General features: G+C 38.5%; 1 protein-coding gene across 2 annotated transcripts in view; it reads right to left on the reverse strand.

The window, feature by feature from the left end:
- The window catches only part of CDH9 (cadherin 9), a 154,007-nt gene that overhangs the window by 70,260 nt on the left and 65,712 nt on the right, over positions 1-18,035 (reverse strand). For both annotated transcript variants that reach the window (XM_087930736.1, XM_087930735.1), the window contains exon 3: positions 8,826-9,120. In XM_087930736.1, coding sequence (XP_087786862.1) covers positions 8,826-9,120 — 295 coding nt within the window. The remainder of the gene's footprint in view (positions 1-8,825; positions 9,121-18,035) is intronic.

An 18,035-nucleotide genomic window follows, 5' to 3' on the forward strand; every position in this document is an offset into this window, starting at 1 on the left:
CCATATTTGAGAATTATAACAAACAATCTTGGCAGATCAGCTGAAATAACAAAAAATCCCACAAAGAGGAGTTACTGTAATATTTCTTATTAAAATGCTTTTATTAAACAACGGTTCATTAAAAAAAATACTTGTCCATTAATTAGTTGGGGAACTGTGCTATTCCTTTTCATTCCTGGCTAAAAAGCTGCTTTTATATTGAAAAAGAAAATAATTCTCAAGCCATGGCATCCAATACATTTGTGTTTCTTTCTTCCTACAATGCCACTGAGTTTCTTAATTTGCTCTGTGCATCCATACCTGAGCTGAATGGAAGGGACCTTGACTTTAATCACTTATTTGAAGGAGGACAATTCTAACTAAGCAAAACACTGCAGTGTCAGCATTAGGTATGAGTGAAATGAGCTGAGGTGTGGACTTTCAAGACTATATAAATATATATTCCTAGAGATTAAAGAGCTACAATGGAGGGAAGAAGATGAAATATTCTAGGAAAAGTGAATAGGAAAATGAATCTGTCAAATAATTTCAAAATATGATTAAAAAGAAGATACCGTTTTGGTGTTAATTTAAAGGTCACTTCTAGTATGAATGAGTAAGCTGTGGTAATGCTTGTTCTTTTGACGCTGTACATTGAAGATAAGGAATATTAAAAAAATATCAGTGGAAAGGGAAAGATTTTGAAGAATATCTTCACTGGTGTTTAAGCATTATCTGGGGTTTAAGAAATATCTGCCTCTGAAAAGAATTACATTTCTTCAACAACTTAGAAAATATAATACCATGCTATACTATGCTACACTATCAACAAAGATTGCCCATGCATTCAAGGACCAGTTTAAGGACTGTGTGAAAGGTCTCATCCAATCTTTCTGAATCAAAGAGTGTCAACTAACATCCAACTATCCATCCACAGTTTAGTATTTTATTTTATGCCACAGTATTAGACTCTTGCCATCAAGGCATTGAACACCTGGACAATTCTAGTCATTGGATAGTTTTTAGATACACAGCTGGAATAGTGGACTGGACTCAGGAAGAACTAAAAATCCTGGATAGAAAGACCAAAAAGTAATTACAGTAAGACATACGCTTCATTTTCACAGCAATCTTGACAGACTTTTTACTAAGGAAAATAGGTGGGCATGGAACATTGAAAGTACACCAGACAGTTGAAGAAGAAGAAAAAGGGTATTGGAAGAATTTCTGAAGGAGAGTGAAGAAGATGCACTGAAACTAGCAAACCAAAAAGGCTTATTGAGTACTGGAAGGACTATTTTTCACACTTAGAATCATTGCAAGATCCCTGTGGTCTGCTGATCAAAATTCAGATACTTGACAACTGACTTATATTTATGACAGTTGTAGTGTCTCAGGGGCATGTGGTCCTCTTCTGTGACCTTCTGACAAGCAAACATTAATGGGGAAGCCAGATTCACTTATTAACCATGTTACTAACAGAACCATTGCAGTGATTCACTTAACAAGAAAGGTCATAAAATGGGGCGAAACTTACTTACTTAGCAACAGAAATTTTAGGTTAAATTGTGGTTATAAGTTGGGCTAAATTGTAGTTGTACACACACACAAACACACACACACAAGGTAATCAAAACCCCAGATTTCTTCTCCTAAAAGAAATATCCAGACTGATATCTTAAAGAGATTTTGTGAAAAGGACAAAATGATTGTGTTCATTGCCTATAGCTGAAGGAAAGGAGTAGTTTAAGAGATTCAGTCACTGTTCTTTTCCATTTACTTTTTTAAAAAAGTAAATAACCTACTCAACGAGCCAAGGCAGTGCACAAGCCATCATCATATAAGTGTTAAACTTAAGCAACTAGTAAATTTTGAGATGGGCTGAAGAGTAAAACTAAGACTTTCTTGCACAAGATTCTGTACGAGCATAGGGCAACCAATGATTAATTGATTTAAGAACAAGCTTATCACCCATTGAATAATATCCAATACTCCTAAACCTCCCTTTTATAGTATTTTGCTCTTTCTTTTCTTCCTTCCTTCCTTCCTTCCTTCCTTCCTTCCTTCCTTCCTTCCTTCCTTCCTTCCTTCCTTCCTTCCTTCCTTCCTTTTGCAGCACTATGCACCACTACTGTTTTCTGAATTTCAGAGCTCCAGACAAAAGACTGGATTCAACTTTACAAGGGAGGGAGAGAGGGAGGGAGGGAGGGAGAGAGAGAGAGAGAGAGAGAGAGAGAGAGAGAGAGAGAGAGAGAGAGAGAGATCTAATTGCCTGTATGTGGATTTTTTAAAAACACATGAGATATGCAAAATCATATAATACTTAAGATGCATGTTATTTGAATTGGAATTACAAAAATAATCTGAGGGGCAGAAAAACTTGATGTGGTTGTATAAATACATCTATTTTGAGGAGTAAGTTGTTGAATAACTAGAAAACTGTTAAAAAGAATTTTATGCCTGAAAGAAGGTAGTTGTTTTTACTATAAATGCTGGTATAAAATATTTCCCTGACTACAATATTACTGACATGGAAAAGTTATATTGGTCATGAATTACAAAACTGGGAAATCAATATAGACTAAAAGAGTTTTAAAAGGTTAACTAGAATGATTCAGAGGGAAGGAAACTTCATACAGAAAAAATAAACAGCTGCAATATATTAAATGAATGTAACATAATCAGGTTTATGAAATAATGAACAAAACAATACAGATTTTTCCCCAATCAGATACAATTATAGAAGTTGAGGATATGGCATCAAAATATTGGCTGTGGATTCAGAATTAACAGAAGATATTTCACACTGCTGCATATACTTTATTTTTAAATTTATGGTACTAAAATAGTTGACGGACAGTGATACAGTTTAGATACTTTTAAAGAAAATTAAGAAATAAAAATAAGTAAATAACCATCCATACAACTATAATAGACCTGTACTTTCCTGCCTAATAAATTTATCAATGAATAATACTGGCCTGACATATTTTTAATAAAACTATGTTAGATTTTTAAAAAGTGCATCACTTATTTGGCTTATCAGCAATTCCTCTGTTGACTTGTATTGGCCAAGAAATAAATATTTTACTAGATTTGATGAAAATTGAATCTGATCCAACAAAATAGGTAATCACTCCATATTTCAGTGCTGATATAGAGATATTCAGGACTGCTTGAAATGTTACGTCCATTCACACTACCAATAATACTGATTTCATATTCTCAAACATTAAACATTGTAGGTATAGTTTGGGTATATCAACCAAAATAGGGATTGACCATATTTTCCTGGTGGGTATGAATTTGCTTTCTTACAATATAGAAAATGATTATTCAGTTCAAAAGCATTCATGGTGAATGAACACATTTGAATAATACATTTCCCCTTGATCAATTTCTGGACACTATAATTTTAATGTGCATTTGATTAATGAGATAAGGTTTCTGATAAACTGCTTGTGATGAACTTCCTTATTGTGATATTTATCTACTGAAGCAAATACTAGCTAAGAACATTTGAAGCCCATGAAACTTATTACTGCATTTCAAGTCTAGGTGCGATTTCAACATTTCTGCTTTTTACAAATGATGCCTAGAAAATCTTTTAGCTTGTAGTTTGTCCTTGAGAAAACAGATTTATCATGTGGTTCAATATTGGTTGCCTAAACTACCATTACTTCCTTTCATGGCTGAACTGCCGAAACTATATTTTGTGTAACATGAACACAGGCATTTCAATAAACAGTAATTTAGAATGTCAAACTACTGTTTGCCTGCCTATCTGACTTCATGCTGGTTGCTATTAGAATGATTTAGCTATACAATAGCTATAGCTGCCATATCATGTCCATGGAAAAAAGGCATTCAATATCAGAAATTGCTCATCTCCATTATTGATATTGCTGACATGTAAATGCTATGTACTCGGATCTATCAAATTTTCCAGCTATTGCTAGGGGCTTCTCAGCTATTTATAAAATACTCAGGGACAGAGGGGACTAGTTATAACCTATATTGCATCTCTTTTCCAGTTAACTCTCATCCAAAAGAGCAAGACTTTAACCTGTCCCTATCTTGATGTTTGCCTATCAATACAACACAATAATTCCAGATGTTCCTAGAAGCTTACAAGACAAGGGAACATAGAGGGGTTCCATACATCAAAAGCAAATTCTAGTTTATATTAGCCTATTAACAACAACTGTCAAGAATAGGTTTTTCCAGCCATACTTGGAGTTGCCAAGGACTGAACCTGGGACCTTCTGCATACATATCACATGTTGTACCATGCTATAGTCCAGTGGTAGGATTCAAAAAAATTTCTACCAGTTCTGTGGGCGTGACTTATTTGGTGGGTGTGGCTTAGGGTCATGTGACTGGGTAGGTGTGGCTTGGTGGCCATGTGACAGGTTGGTCATGTGACTGGGTGATCATGTGATTGGGTGGTGTGGCCAACTCAATGTCACTCACGTCAAGGGGTGCCTCGTTTGGCCCTCCCCTCCCAGCCATTCTTTGTCACACCCAGCCTCAACATATCTATAGTTCTGTAAAAATGTTGTTTAACTTGCATACTATAGATGTACTCTCATGGACCACTGAAAGAAGAAAATGGCTCACATACTTTGCCCAAGAGGGTGATAGGCTTTTAGGGGGCTGCCAGAAAGAGGGGAGGGCAATGTATTTACCAAAGCACCAGAAAGATGGAAACTGAACAGAGAGAGAAGCAACCTAAAAGTAAGGAGAAACTTCCTGACAGTGGGAACAATTAACCAGTGGAATTGCTTGCCACCAGAAGTTCTGGGTGCTCCAACACTGGAAGTTTTTAACAAAAGACTGGACAGCCATTTCTCTGAAATGGTATTGAGTTCCCCGCAAAGGTCCCTTCTAAGTGTTATTCTGTTATTCTGACACCTTCCCCAGGACTTCTATTCAGATTTTGGCATCCTCAGAGTTTTCCTGCTGGAGCAGGGGGTTGGAATAGAATACCTCCAAGGTCCCTTTCAACTCTGTAAAATGCACCTGTATTTATGCTCTGGACTATTTACATGTAAACCCTGAAAAATACCTGGGCAAAAGAAAGGCAGTAAAATCACTTTAGGTGTAGGGACAGTGCAAAATATTAATATATGATAAATAATGGAACAATTAAAAATAATAGCACAGAGTAGTCTCTTCCCCCCCCTTCTTCTTTTCTTTCTCTCTCTTTCTTTCTCCCTTTCCTCTTTCTTTCTTTCTTTCTTTCTTTCTTTCTTTCTTTCTTTCTTTCTTTCTTTCTTTCTTTCTTTCTTTCTTTCTTCTTTCTCTTTCCTTCTTGCCCTTCCTCCCTTCCTCTTTTTTCTTTCTTTCTTCCTATTTTTCTTTCTTTCTCTTTCTCTTTTCCTCTTTAGTTCTTTCTCTCCCTTCCTCTTTCTTTCTTGCTCTTTCTTCCTTTCTTGCTCTTTCCTTCTTGCCTTTCCTCCCTTCCTCTTTCCTTCTTGCCCTTCCTCCCTTTCTTTCTTCCTTCCTTCCCTTCCTTGTCTCTATCTCACACAAACTCACATTTTCAGGGAAGAACTTATGAGCAGCGAACAGCAGGACAGTGAAGAAAGCAGCAGCCCTGAAACATCCATCTGCCCTCCCTTTCAAAGCACATGGGCGGCAGTGGCGGCGGGCAGTGACGGCAGCAAGTGGCTTTCCCTTCACTCTCCCTTCACTTTCCCTGCTGTGCTGGGCCTGGAAGGGTGGTGGGCATGCCCTAAAAGGAAGTGGGAAGGGAATGCCTTTCCCTTCACTTTTCCTTCACTTTCCTTGCTCTGCTGGGGCTGGGAGGGTGGTGGATGAGCCCCAAAAGGAAGGGGGAAAGCGAACGGCCTTCCCTTCACTTTCCCTTCACTTTCCCTGCTCTGCTGGGCTGGTAGTGTGGTGGATGCGACCCGAAAGGGAGGGGGATACCGAATGGCTTTCCCTTCACTTTCCCATTTGCTTTCCCTGCTCTGCTGGGGCTGGGAGGGTGGCGGGCGGGCCCCGAAAGGGAGGGGGAAAGCAAATGGCTTTCCCTTCACTTTCCCTGCTCTTCTGGGGCTGAAAGGGTGGTGGATGTGCGCCAAAAGGGAGACCAAAAACTCCTGGGCGGCTTCCCATAGCTGTGCTGCCACTGGCGCTGCAATCCGCCCTCTGGACTGACCTCAAACTGGCACCCCACTTTGGCCTCCTCCCACCCAGAAAGGTCCCAGGCGGTGCGGGGGGAGGCATGGAAAGGCCTTGAATGGTGGGCGAGGGCCTAGTGCGATTTGCAGCCTTACCTGTGAGCAGGGCAGGCAGATCAGGGCTGCTCAGTTCGGGTGCATTGAAGTCAGGTTAGGCAATCAATGAGGGCCCAGCATGCCACATAGAAAGGGAGGAGAGACTGGGCGGGGTGAGCACTGGGCGGGGCAAGCGGTGGGCGGGCGAGCTGTGAGAGTGAGGGAGCATCAGGTGGGTGGGGCAACTGAGTGACCAGCGACCGGGGAACTGGTTCGGGGGTGTGGCCAGCCAGAAGTTACTACCGGTTCTGCGACCCATGCCTAATCGCCACTACTCTGGAACCGGTGTGAACCGGTTGAACCTCTGCTATAGTCTCTTGTCAAGATACGCAGAACTTTCAATACTTCTTAATGGCAATGCTACTTCTTTATGAACATGAAAATCAAGGCAACCAACACCTTCTTCCTGTCAAAAACAACAACTGTGAAAAATATTTCTGCAAATAATCTTTCCTTGCTTTGTTTCCACCTTTGCTTCCAAGAAGTAGGAGCTCTGTCCTGCTTGCATTGGTAAGACCTTTAATCACAGTCCATTTCAGATATAAACTAGAGCTTGGGTCTGTCAAATCTACAATTTTTTTTGGTTACTAAAACATATCCAATTGTTCATCCTTAGGAAATACCCTAAGGATGTATTCCCCTTCCTGGCAAACAGAGAAACCCAAGCTATTTGTTTAAGATTCTGGCAGTGCATATTTTTTTCTGTTTTAAAAGCAAACAGAATGTCAGTTCTTTTTTTTCAGATACAGATACATTATGGCTCTATATCATTATGGCAAGTATACCTCTGAGCATCCAAGAAGATCCAAGAACTCTAAGTAGCTTTGACAGTGAGGGACTTCAGAGATTATGCTATGAAAACAATATTTATTCTTTTAAATTATTATGAAGATGTATAATATGAGGATTATTAAAACTGTTAACAATTCTCCATATTGGTTTCAACATAGCTAGATTAGGATTGTGTGGTTGAGGAGCTTGTGGTTCAATGAGTTTGAGAAGCCAGGTATTGTTGTCTGTACCAGGTCATCACATCAATGCATAACATGGTTCATTTTGATATAGAACAGTGATTCTAAAACTGTAATTTGAACATATATTGAAGGTAGTAGAACAATTTGTAATTGCTTGTTTCTGAGCTGAGGATGCAATTTGGGGCTGTGGAGACAGTTATATAAGAGATTTGTTTGGGGGGAGGGGGGCAGTTAATTACATTATTTGAGACCAGGCAAAGGAGTAATGAGGATCAAGCAATTTAAGAATCACTGATATAGAACCTTACATTGTCACAATAACTGTCCTTCATTAACCTGGGTTTGTGACCTTAGTATGTAATGTGCATTTAGATGATACATTCCTACAGGCTTTCCTTAAATTTACTTTTTTGGTTCTATAACCTACCCACATAGATTGTGGAGGCAGGCTTTTTTTAAAAAAAATATCAAAGACAATGACAGACTGCTATGTGATATTGCATTTTACAACTGAATCACTTAGCAATGGAAATTCCAGCATCATTACTAACACTACGAGAACAATGTAAGAGAACAATGTACAAGCTGCTCTTTTTAAAAAAACTTATCCAAATTCTTTATTTTTCCCTTTATCATTTTCTTTCATTCATATATTCTGTTGCATTTGCTTGGAATTAACCATCATTAACTATAATCCGGATTGCCTGTTTAAATTTAATTTTCAAAGCCTTTTAAATAAAAGTAGTGGCTAACTATGGCTGATTAATAGCAATATGGATAAAACAATACACTAGGATTAAAACAAACTTTAGAAATAGAAGGGGATTTTTGTAAATTATGCAAGTGCATCATTCTCAGCATGTGCCACAACTCAATGATGTTGGATTTACATAGAGTATTTACCGTCACAAATGAATGCATTGATTTACAACAAATGCTTTTTCAAAAGGATAAACCTAGCAATAGCACTTAGATTTATGTACTTTATATACTGCTTCATGGTGCTATACAGGCCCTCTCTAAGTGGTTTACAGGGTCGGCTTTTTGCCCCCAACAATCTGGGTCCTCATTTTACCAATCTGGGAAGGATGGAAGGCTGAGTCAACCTTGAGCCACTTAGGATCAAACTCCTGGAGTGAGCAATGAGTTAGCCTGCAGTACTTCATTCTAATCACTGTGCCAACATGGCCTTTAGGTTCAGTTGTTTGAAAGCTTTAAGAAAAAATGAAAATGTTGCACTCTGGCTTCCAAAATCTGAATGTGAAACAAATATAATCATGACTGAATATGAACAAACATGGTTCTATTAAACAGTGCTTTCAGTGGCTTACTCCTAAGACCATACAATGCCTGATATAGTTCCATTGACTGTTAATTATGAATGAAAACAATATGGTAATCAATAGGGTGGAAAAAATAGATACTGCTGATAACCTAGAGCAGTTCAACTAATAAATTTGAAAGGATTTATTACTGTTTTGAATTCTCCAAACAGCCTCTAGAATACAATTGACTACTGAAAAGTGACTTAGTTCTCAATTGCCTTTCAACATTCTTCTACATTTACATGATGATAAATTATACTTACCAACTGCAGACTTTTCAGAAACATTGGCTGTATAAATATTCTTGGTAAATTTGGGCTCATTGTCATTAATATCATGGATTTTAATGATAAATTCTGATTCTGGTTCCACCTGTCTTCCAGTATTTCGATCTATAGCCTTGGCACGTAACACATACAGAGACCTTTCTTCTCTGTCCAGCCTTTTTGCTGCATGAATATCTCCTGTGTTTTCATCTATAATGAATACGCTGCCAGCTCCATCTCCTGTTAATATGTATTTTAAATTTCCATCTCCTTTATCTTGGTCAGTGTGTAGCTTTAAGAAAATAAAAAGAGACAGAGAGAGCAAATTTTATAAGTAGATGCATTGTTATTAAAGACAATCTATTTCAGCAGACATGAATAAGACTTTACAAATCTTTTTCTGTAATTGAGGTCAGCAGGGGTTATCATCTCTTTCATTGATGGAGAAATAAAATGACAAAACTTAAGATTTTGGTCACACAAGCAAAATATTTTAGCAAATGGATAAAGGACAAAAAATACAGAAGGTAAGATTACTGTAGTAAAAATAAAGTGTGATGGCAAATGTAAAATAATTTCTTTCCCAGGTTGACTTGCACCAACAGAGTTTTTAAACAGAAAACCATTCTATTGATAGTAATTAGCAACCTTTGTATATTCTCAATAGCTACATTGTTTTTTCAGAATCATTATGAGTATGAAAGTATTTTTAATACAGTAAAGTGTTTCTTTTTAAATAAGTAATAAATAAAACAAAACAATAAAAAACTTTCCTACTTAAAATCTAAAAAATCTAGTCCAGAATCCTGCTAAGAAATTTGAAATATATCTGTCATTAATACAACTAATGAATAATAGTAATAAGGATATGGTATTTACAACAAGATTAAATGGGTATTTATTCTTTTATGTATGCAGGCATACATGGCTTTATCTGATATTATTTATCAGTGATGAACTAAACAACTATTACTGAAATCTATATAGCAACAACAATTAGATTTATATACCATTTCATAGTGCTTTACAGCCCTCTCTAAGCTGTTTACAGAGTCAGCATATTGCCCGCAACAATGTGGATCAGGGTTGGGATTCTAACAGTTTGCACCAGTGTTGGGATTCATTTTTTTTTTACTACCAGTTCTGTGGATGTGGCTTGGTCAGCGTGGCAGGGGAAGGATACTGTAAAATCTCCAGTCAGAGGAGGTATTTGCCGGTTCTCTGAACTACTCAAAAGTTCCACTACCGGTTCTCCAGAACTGGTTAGAACCTGCTGAATACCACCTCTGGTTCGCACCTATTCATTAGAACCGGTTGTTAACATTCTAAACAGTTCAGAGAAGGCAAGAAGGAAACATTCTGGTATTGCTTACAGAAACTGCCTCTTCGTTAACCCTTATTACATTCTTGGCAGGACTAGACTTCCTGTCTCAGGAACTTCCCCGGAGTTTTTTTTCCCCTCCTTTGCTGGTACTTTGCTTGTGTGGAGTGACCATTCAAAGTTACAATGGCACTGAAAAAAGTGACTTATGACCATTTTTCACACTTACAACTGTTGCAGCATCCCCACAGTCATGAAAGGCCAGGCAAGGAGATGTGTGCCTTGATGTGAGTGATGTTGAGTTGGCCACGCCCAGCCAATAACATGATCACAAAGCCATGTCCACCAGTCACATGACCACCTAGCCATGCCCACCAACTAAGCCATGCCCACAGAACTGGTTGTTAAAATTTTTGAATCCCACCCCTGATCTGGATCCTCATTTTCCTGACTTGGAAGGATGGAAGGCTTAGTCAATTTTCAGCGACGAGAATGGAACTACTAAATTGTTTGTAGCCAGCAGTCAGCAGCAGAAGTAGCCTGCAGTACTCCATTCTAACCATTGCCCCACCACGGCTCTCTATATAAGTAGTGCTTGATTTACCAGGTTTGTTTATCAAGTTTTTGAAGTTACAGCAGTGCTGAAAGCAATGACTTATGACCAGGCCTTGTACTTACAACCATTGCAGCTTTCCCTTCTCAATAATTAACATTCAGGTACTTGGAACTGGCATGTATTTACAACAGTTGCAACATTTGGGGGTCATGGGATTGCCACTGCAATCTTCCTCAGAGATTTCTAAGCAAAGTCAAAGGGGAAAGCTATATTCACTTAACAACTGCATGATCTGGTTAATCATGGAAGCAAAATCAGGTGTGACTCACTTAACACTTAACAACAGCAACACTTAATGATGGAAGTTTCAATCCCAATTGTGATCATAAGTCAAAGTCTATCTGTAAGGAAGGCAGTAGACCACTGGAGTGATGATTGCATAGTGTAAAACAGGCCATTAACGAGTGTCAGTCAAACTCTCTCCTTCTTCTCAGAAGCAATTCTGATGAAATTTAATTTAATGGGCCAGTCTGAGAATTTCTGCTCTAGTTAGCAGGTTGGGTTAGAAGACCACCAAGGTCTAGCCATCCCTAAGATTTCACTTTATATTAATTCCTATTTAATATCTAGATGGTTGGAGTCAACAACAGAGGGTTTACTATGATCAGTATGCTGATGATACACATCTTTACTTCTCTACCTCAGTCTAAATAGTGAGGGGACATTACTGCCCCTTTCCACTACCAAAATGTGGGACTCAAACTAGACAGCAATGTTTGAGCTGACATGACTTAAAAAAAAATACTGCTTTCAATGGAAGCAGGACTATCCACCGAAAATGCAACCTCTTCCCATATTTTCCTGCTTCACATTGAAAGTATATCAGCTCAAGCATTGGTGTCTAGTTTGAACCCCATTGGAGCCACTAATGTCCTTCAAACATGGTTAGCAGCCCATACTCACAACTGGGTACCCTGACAGAGTAAATCTATCCATAATCCAAAAGAAGGCTAAACAAGAAACCATAATGAAAAATGTTTGAACTTATAATGTGACAATCTGCAATTTTCATAATTTTCTGTTATTCTCTCTCTCCTTCCCTCTCCCCCCCCCCTCCATGCATGTGTGTGAAAGAGGGGGGGTGTTGCCAAACAAATCATTCTTAGCTGATAGAAACTCCAGGAACAAAAGACATAGTATAATTTCCCATAAGAAAAAGGGGGGTTTGCTGTGCTGGCAAGAAAAGAGGGAAAACCGTAAACATAAAGGAAAGGCTTCTGGAAGAAGAGGAGACTGAAGCACAATGTCTGGCAGGCCAACAAGAATTCTAGACAGCACTGACTGCTGATGGCTTTTCATTATTTTCAGAAGAGGTCAGGGAAAGACTTTTGAAATCATGATGAATGAGAAGGCCAAAGAACCACTAATGGAATAAAAATGACTCTTGGAAAGCCACAAAAAAGAGGAAGTCAGCCAGAAAAAGAAAAAGACACTAACACCCCACCAGAGAATGCCAGTCAATATAATTAACCCCTTTATTTAGTCTTATCATAGAGGATAGATAGATAGATAGATAGATAGATAGATAGATAGATAGATAGATAGATAGATAGACCGACCGATAAACAGATAGGTAGATAGATAGATAGACAGATAGATAGGTGAGGGGGGGGAGAGAGAGAGGAGGCTAAGATTCAACAAACTTGGTGGTACATAATCAACCAACCAATCAATCACTTATTTCTAAATTGGAAGTAAGAAGGGAAATTAGAATAGAAATACCTACATTTGCTCCATGCTCTGGCTGCACATGTATTCAGTGGGGAATTATCTCATTTTAGAACCAGACATGTTGTATGGTATCATATTTTTTTTTCCACAAAGGGGAGTGAATATTATTTTAACAGCCAAGGAGAAATGCTTCCAGCAAATATTTCACCATGATGAAACAGCTACTCAAGCCTCTGGTAGGTTAAGCATTAAGCACCTCATCAGAATGGATTTCAACAAAACTGCAAACCTAGTCTGCATCCAAATTCTTCCTTTGAATACAGTATTGTTCTACTCATGCAATGACAAGCTACCACTGTTTTTGATCTACATTCTTTTCTAATTCCTTTATGGTTATCCTCCTTCAATAATATGTATGTTAATTTTTAAAAGTCTGTCTACAATTAGAGCTGATTTCAAGTTTCAAGTTTAGCACTCTGTCTATCGAAGAGAATACAAGTTGTGTCTTCATGAGCTTTCCTGTCTCTCTTCCTTTACTTGAAACAAAATTATTTGTTTGTCATCATACTCTCCTTTCTCCCTTCCTCATTCCAGGACCAGCTGACTTCACAAAGACTATGAGTAGCTTACAAAATATCAAATGTATAATTAAAATACTATTAAAAACATACCATAACAAAACATGATTGCCCAGACAAGACAACAACATTCAAAAAAATATAACAGGGATTTGAAACTAGGTGTCAATTGATTTCCAGAATCTTTGCAGGGTAAAAACTATACCTATCTTAGAGAGGATGCTATTTCAGAGAGTTGCAATAAAGGGAAATTGATTTCAATCTAAAATATGCTGCACTGATTTTAGTTCCAGAGGTTCCCCAGAGTGCTGACTGTAGAGCCGAGGTGGTACAGTGGTTAAAATGCAGTACTGCAGGCTACTTCTGTTGATCACAGTTAGTTTGGCAGTTCAGGTCTCACTAGCTCAAGATTGACTCAACCTTCCATCCTTCTGAGCTCAGTAAAATGAGGACCCAAATTGTTGGGGGCAATATGCTGACTCTATAAACTGTTATGAGAGGGCTGTAAAGCACTGTGAAGTGGTATATAAGTCTAAGTGCTATTGTTATTCTAGCTTTGAATTAAGTGGCATCTCCGTTTAAACACTCTTCTCAAACTACATTTTTCAAATTACTTTTTCACTTTCTCCCACTGTTACAATGATCACTTGCAAACATGACAGGTAATCTTCAACTTGCAACCATAATTGAGCTCCAAAATTATGGCTGTAAATTAGTGAAAGTCAGTACCTTTATTATTTACCATCTGTCTTACAAGAAAGTCATCAGACTATTTCCCTTCCCCTGAGAAGGTGCAGTTGTGCAAGAACTCCAAGCTAGGCCCTCACTTGACCCTTCCTTCCAGTTTGGTTATCATTTGTCCAGAATCATGCTCACATGACTGTGGGATATTGCAAACAGCCATAAAGATGAGCTTGTTACCAATTGTCAAAGGGAATATGATAGCCTGGAGTAGGAATATAGGACGTAGTATCACTTTAATAGAATGGGAGGAAGGTCTGGTGTAGAAATAATATAATCACAAAATCGGCAGCCTACAAGCAAAATGCCTGTAAGATATTTTACAGGTGGCACCTTCCCCCCTCGAGATTAGCGAAAATGCACCCCGACATGAGTCTGAATTGCTGGAAATGTAAAAAAAGGAGGGAACTTTCTTCCATATGTGGTGGTCTTGTAGAGAGGCACAAAAATATTGGCAGAAAATTAGAAAATAGTTGGAGGAAATGACAATAGAACAGATCGAATCTAAACCAGAACTCTTTCTATTAGGGATCTTTAATAAACAACTCTCAAAAACAGTGAAGTATACGATAGTACATATTTGACAGAAGCCAGACTGGCCTTTGCACAATGTTGGAAGCAACCTCTTATTCCATCAGAGGAATTGATTATTCAAAAAATAGCAAATTGTGCAGAGATGGACAAATTAACTTTGGCATTAAAAGGAAAAGATGCACCAATATACTATGACAGCTGGAAATGCTGGTACGAATGGATAGAACAAAGATCGATTAAACAATAAAGGGCAAAAGAAGATATGTTATAATTGTAGTAGTATATATATGCACAAGGATCAATTGTATAGAGGGTTTAAGATAAGGTTGAAAATAAGGTGCCACAAACTGTTGAGGACGAAAGTGTTTTTAATTGTTTGCTGATTGTTTTTTCTACTTTTTTTTGTTCTTTTTTCACATTTATGTATGTGTTGTTTGTCTGTTTTAATTGTAATATTAATAAAGTTTATTTTTTAAAAAAAGATGAGCTTGTTACCAAGTGCCCAAAATGTGTTCGTTCACAGGACTGAAGGGCTACGTGGGTGACACCTGAAAATCATATTGTACATAGCTTTCGGGGAAAGTGATGCCTGTTGTAAATTCAGCGGTAAGTTCTAAGCTGAGGAATGCCTGCATTCTGCAATTATTTCCAGCTGATCAAGGACACTTAATTATATATTATATCAACACTGCTATTTGGTCAGCAGAGCTTAGTTACTGTATATTTGTCCACAGACATAAGGAAATTGCTTCATGTGCATTAAAAGAAAGGTTGAATTTAACATTATCCACCTAGCATGGAAGAACAGTGTCAATATAGTTAACATGCAGATAATGCCAAAGGAACTTATAAAGAGTCCCCCACATGCACACACCAGTCTCTTTGTTCTTTCTTTTGTATAAATATAAACTTTGGGAATCATTCCAGCTCTAATTCATTTAAAAAAATTGACATAAAACAGAAATTATTTTTATTAGTAGCATCACTATTCAGTACACAAAAACAAAGGAACAAAATTGCTTCCATAGTCATGGAGCACAGTACTTTGGTACAAAGGAAATTAGTTAGTGAATAATATCAATCAGCCAATTTAATATAATGGCTATCTAATGCTCAAACTTATCGTGTAGAAAAAAAATGAAGGCTGGTGAATTTTATGGTTAGGTTCAATATGAAAGCAACAAAACATACAAGCAAGACATACTGCTTATGATTGAAGAGAGGAATGCCAATGTTTGTGAATATTATCATCTCCTTTTTATGACCCTCTAATCCATTGCAGGGTAGAATCTGGGCAACTGAATGGAGCAGAGTATTTACTGGCCAGATACCCCTCCTGTTGCCAATGTGGAATTTTATTCAGCAGATCAATTATCATTTTGCCCAGAGGAAAAAAAATATATCTGCCTCTATTTAGGATCAAACTCACAGCCTCCTGATTGTGAGGTAAGAGCTCCATCTCTAGACTACCGCACCACTCTCAATGTTTGTAAATATCAAGAAGGAAAATGTAATTTGAACGTATGGCCTAGGACACAACAATGAAAGAATTACTTACTCATTTCTGCCAGTTCTATGATTTTGTCATTGCTAACACAGTCTTCAAACAACCAAAATGACTATATCACTGTTTTCCCTGAAACATTCTTCATAAGCATGCATTTGGTCCCCAAATGGGATTGAACATCCCAGCTAAAAGTAAAAAAAATAATAATGGTTCGAAGCAATTCAGTACTGTGAAACTTCAGCTAAGCAATAACAGGAACCCAATAAGTAGTTGAAATCAACATTAATTATGATTTCATATTTTTCACACTAAGCATTGTACTTCACAAAATATTTTTGTTTTCTTTAAGCAAATATCATTTTTGAACCACACTTTTTCATCTTTGTATGGACCTGATAGGAAAAAGGCAAAGCAAGATCATATTTAGTATGGATTAAATGTGGGAACACAGGCAGTCCTCAACTTATAACCACTTGCTTAGTAATGTTGAAGTTATGATGGATCTCCTAGGTAGTACTTATGACTTTCCAATGGCCACCACTCCCATGGGTCACATGGTTGCATGTCAGGCAATTGGCAGCTAGCCTGGATTTACAGTCTTTTACAGTATCCCAGTCACATGATTGCATTTATGATGATGATTTATCTGAAAATGAGCATTTACTTCCAGTAAAGGCAAAACCTGCCTTTAACAGAACCATCGGATCACTTAACAATTGTCACAAAAAATCATCATAAAATTGGATCCAGTATATGGGTGACCTGCTTCATGTCCATTGCAATAGTCCATTATGTTACCAGAGATGGGCTGCTACCGGTTCTTCCTGGTTTGAACAAACCGGTAGCTAATTTTATGGCCAGTTCAGTGAACCGGTAAATCCCACTCTTGCCTGGCCCTGCCCACCCCTCCCCTCCCAGGACTATCCACACGGCCTGTTTTGGATGCGAGGTAAGTGCGAGGCCCATGCAGAAGCTCTGGGAGGGTGAAAAACAGACCTCCTGGATGCTCCAGAAAACTGGAAATGGGCCTGTTTTCAGCCTCCAGATGGCCTCCGGAGCTCAGGGAGGGCAAAAACACCCTGCCACAGGAGGACGACTAGACTACTCCCACCATGGTCATACCCATCCAGCAACTGGGTAGAGAACCAGTTACTAATATTTTTGAAGTCCATCCCTGTAATTCAAGAACTACATATAGCTGAAGATTATGAAGAAACTGAACCTCTGTGAAGTGTTTTCCCCCCTCTTAATTTTTCTTTTGTTAATCTTAGCATTATATATGTTGGACATTTATATGACATTTTGGAAAACAAAAAGGGCATTGGTACTTACCAGATATGCCTGTTCTCTGTGAGCTGTGACAAGCATCCAGAGAGTGAGAGTGGGAGGTGCTTAGTCTCTGCTCGGATAGGCTGGGCTTAACTGTTAGGAAGCTGTTGCTCCTCCCTGGCTCCTCCGTAGCGTCCCTCAGTTTGGGCGAAGACAAGGAGACATGATCCCTGCCCTCTTCTGTGATTTAGTCATTCATTGGTTTCTGTATTCTGTCAGATTAGCCATTGGCCGGAACAGGATCCCACCAGATACTGGGTGGGGCTGGATGCTTGTCGCAGCTCACAGAGAACAGGCATATCAGGTGAGTACCAACGCCTTTTCTCCATTGAGCTGCTCTGAGCATCCAGAGAATGGGACATACCAAAGCTTGGCTTGTCCCATGGGAGGGTTTCCGTCTGGGCTGGAGCTCCCCCACTGTCTGAGTGGACTCGTGGTAACACCCTCCTGCCAAAGGAGGCTTCAGCAGATGCAAAGACATCAATTTTGTAATAATAATACTTTATTTGTGGTCACAGACCAAAACACAATTACAACAAAAGAAGAACACGAGAAAATTAGTCATGAACAATTGGTCACCAAAAACTTGACTAAGGGGAATTACAGCATTTTCCTCTGATGGTTATAACTCTTTAAAAAAAAATGGAAACCTGAGAAGTGATGTATGAGGAGCCATCCCTTAGACCATATAAGAACAAATTACTAACATTGGGTCTAGAAGGGTCTGTTTCAAGGAGAGACAGTAACTTAGATCTGCCTGCATTATACATAGGGCAATATAAAAGCACATGCTCCACAGTTTCAACCTCAGCTCTGTCACAGGGGCATAGCCACTCGTTAATCGGGAGCCTCTTAAATCGCCCATCCAGTAGTGCTGAGGACAAGACATTAAAGCAACCTAGGGAGAAAG

The sequence above is a fragment of the Pseudonaja textilis genome, chromosome 3 (genome assembly GCF_049901715.1).
Source record: "Pseudonaja textilis isolate UNSWEBS1 chromosome 3, rPseTex1.2, whole genome shotgun sequence".
NCBI classification, from domain to species: domain Eukaryota; kingdom Metazoa; phylum Chordata; class Lepidosauria; order Squamata; family Elapidae; genus Pseudonaja; species Pseudonaja textilis.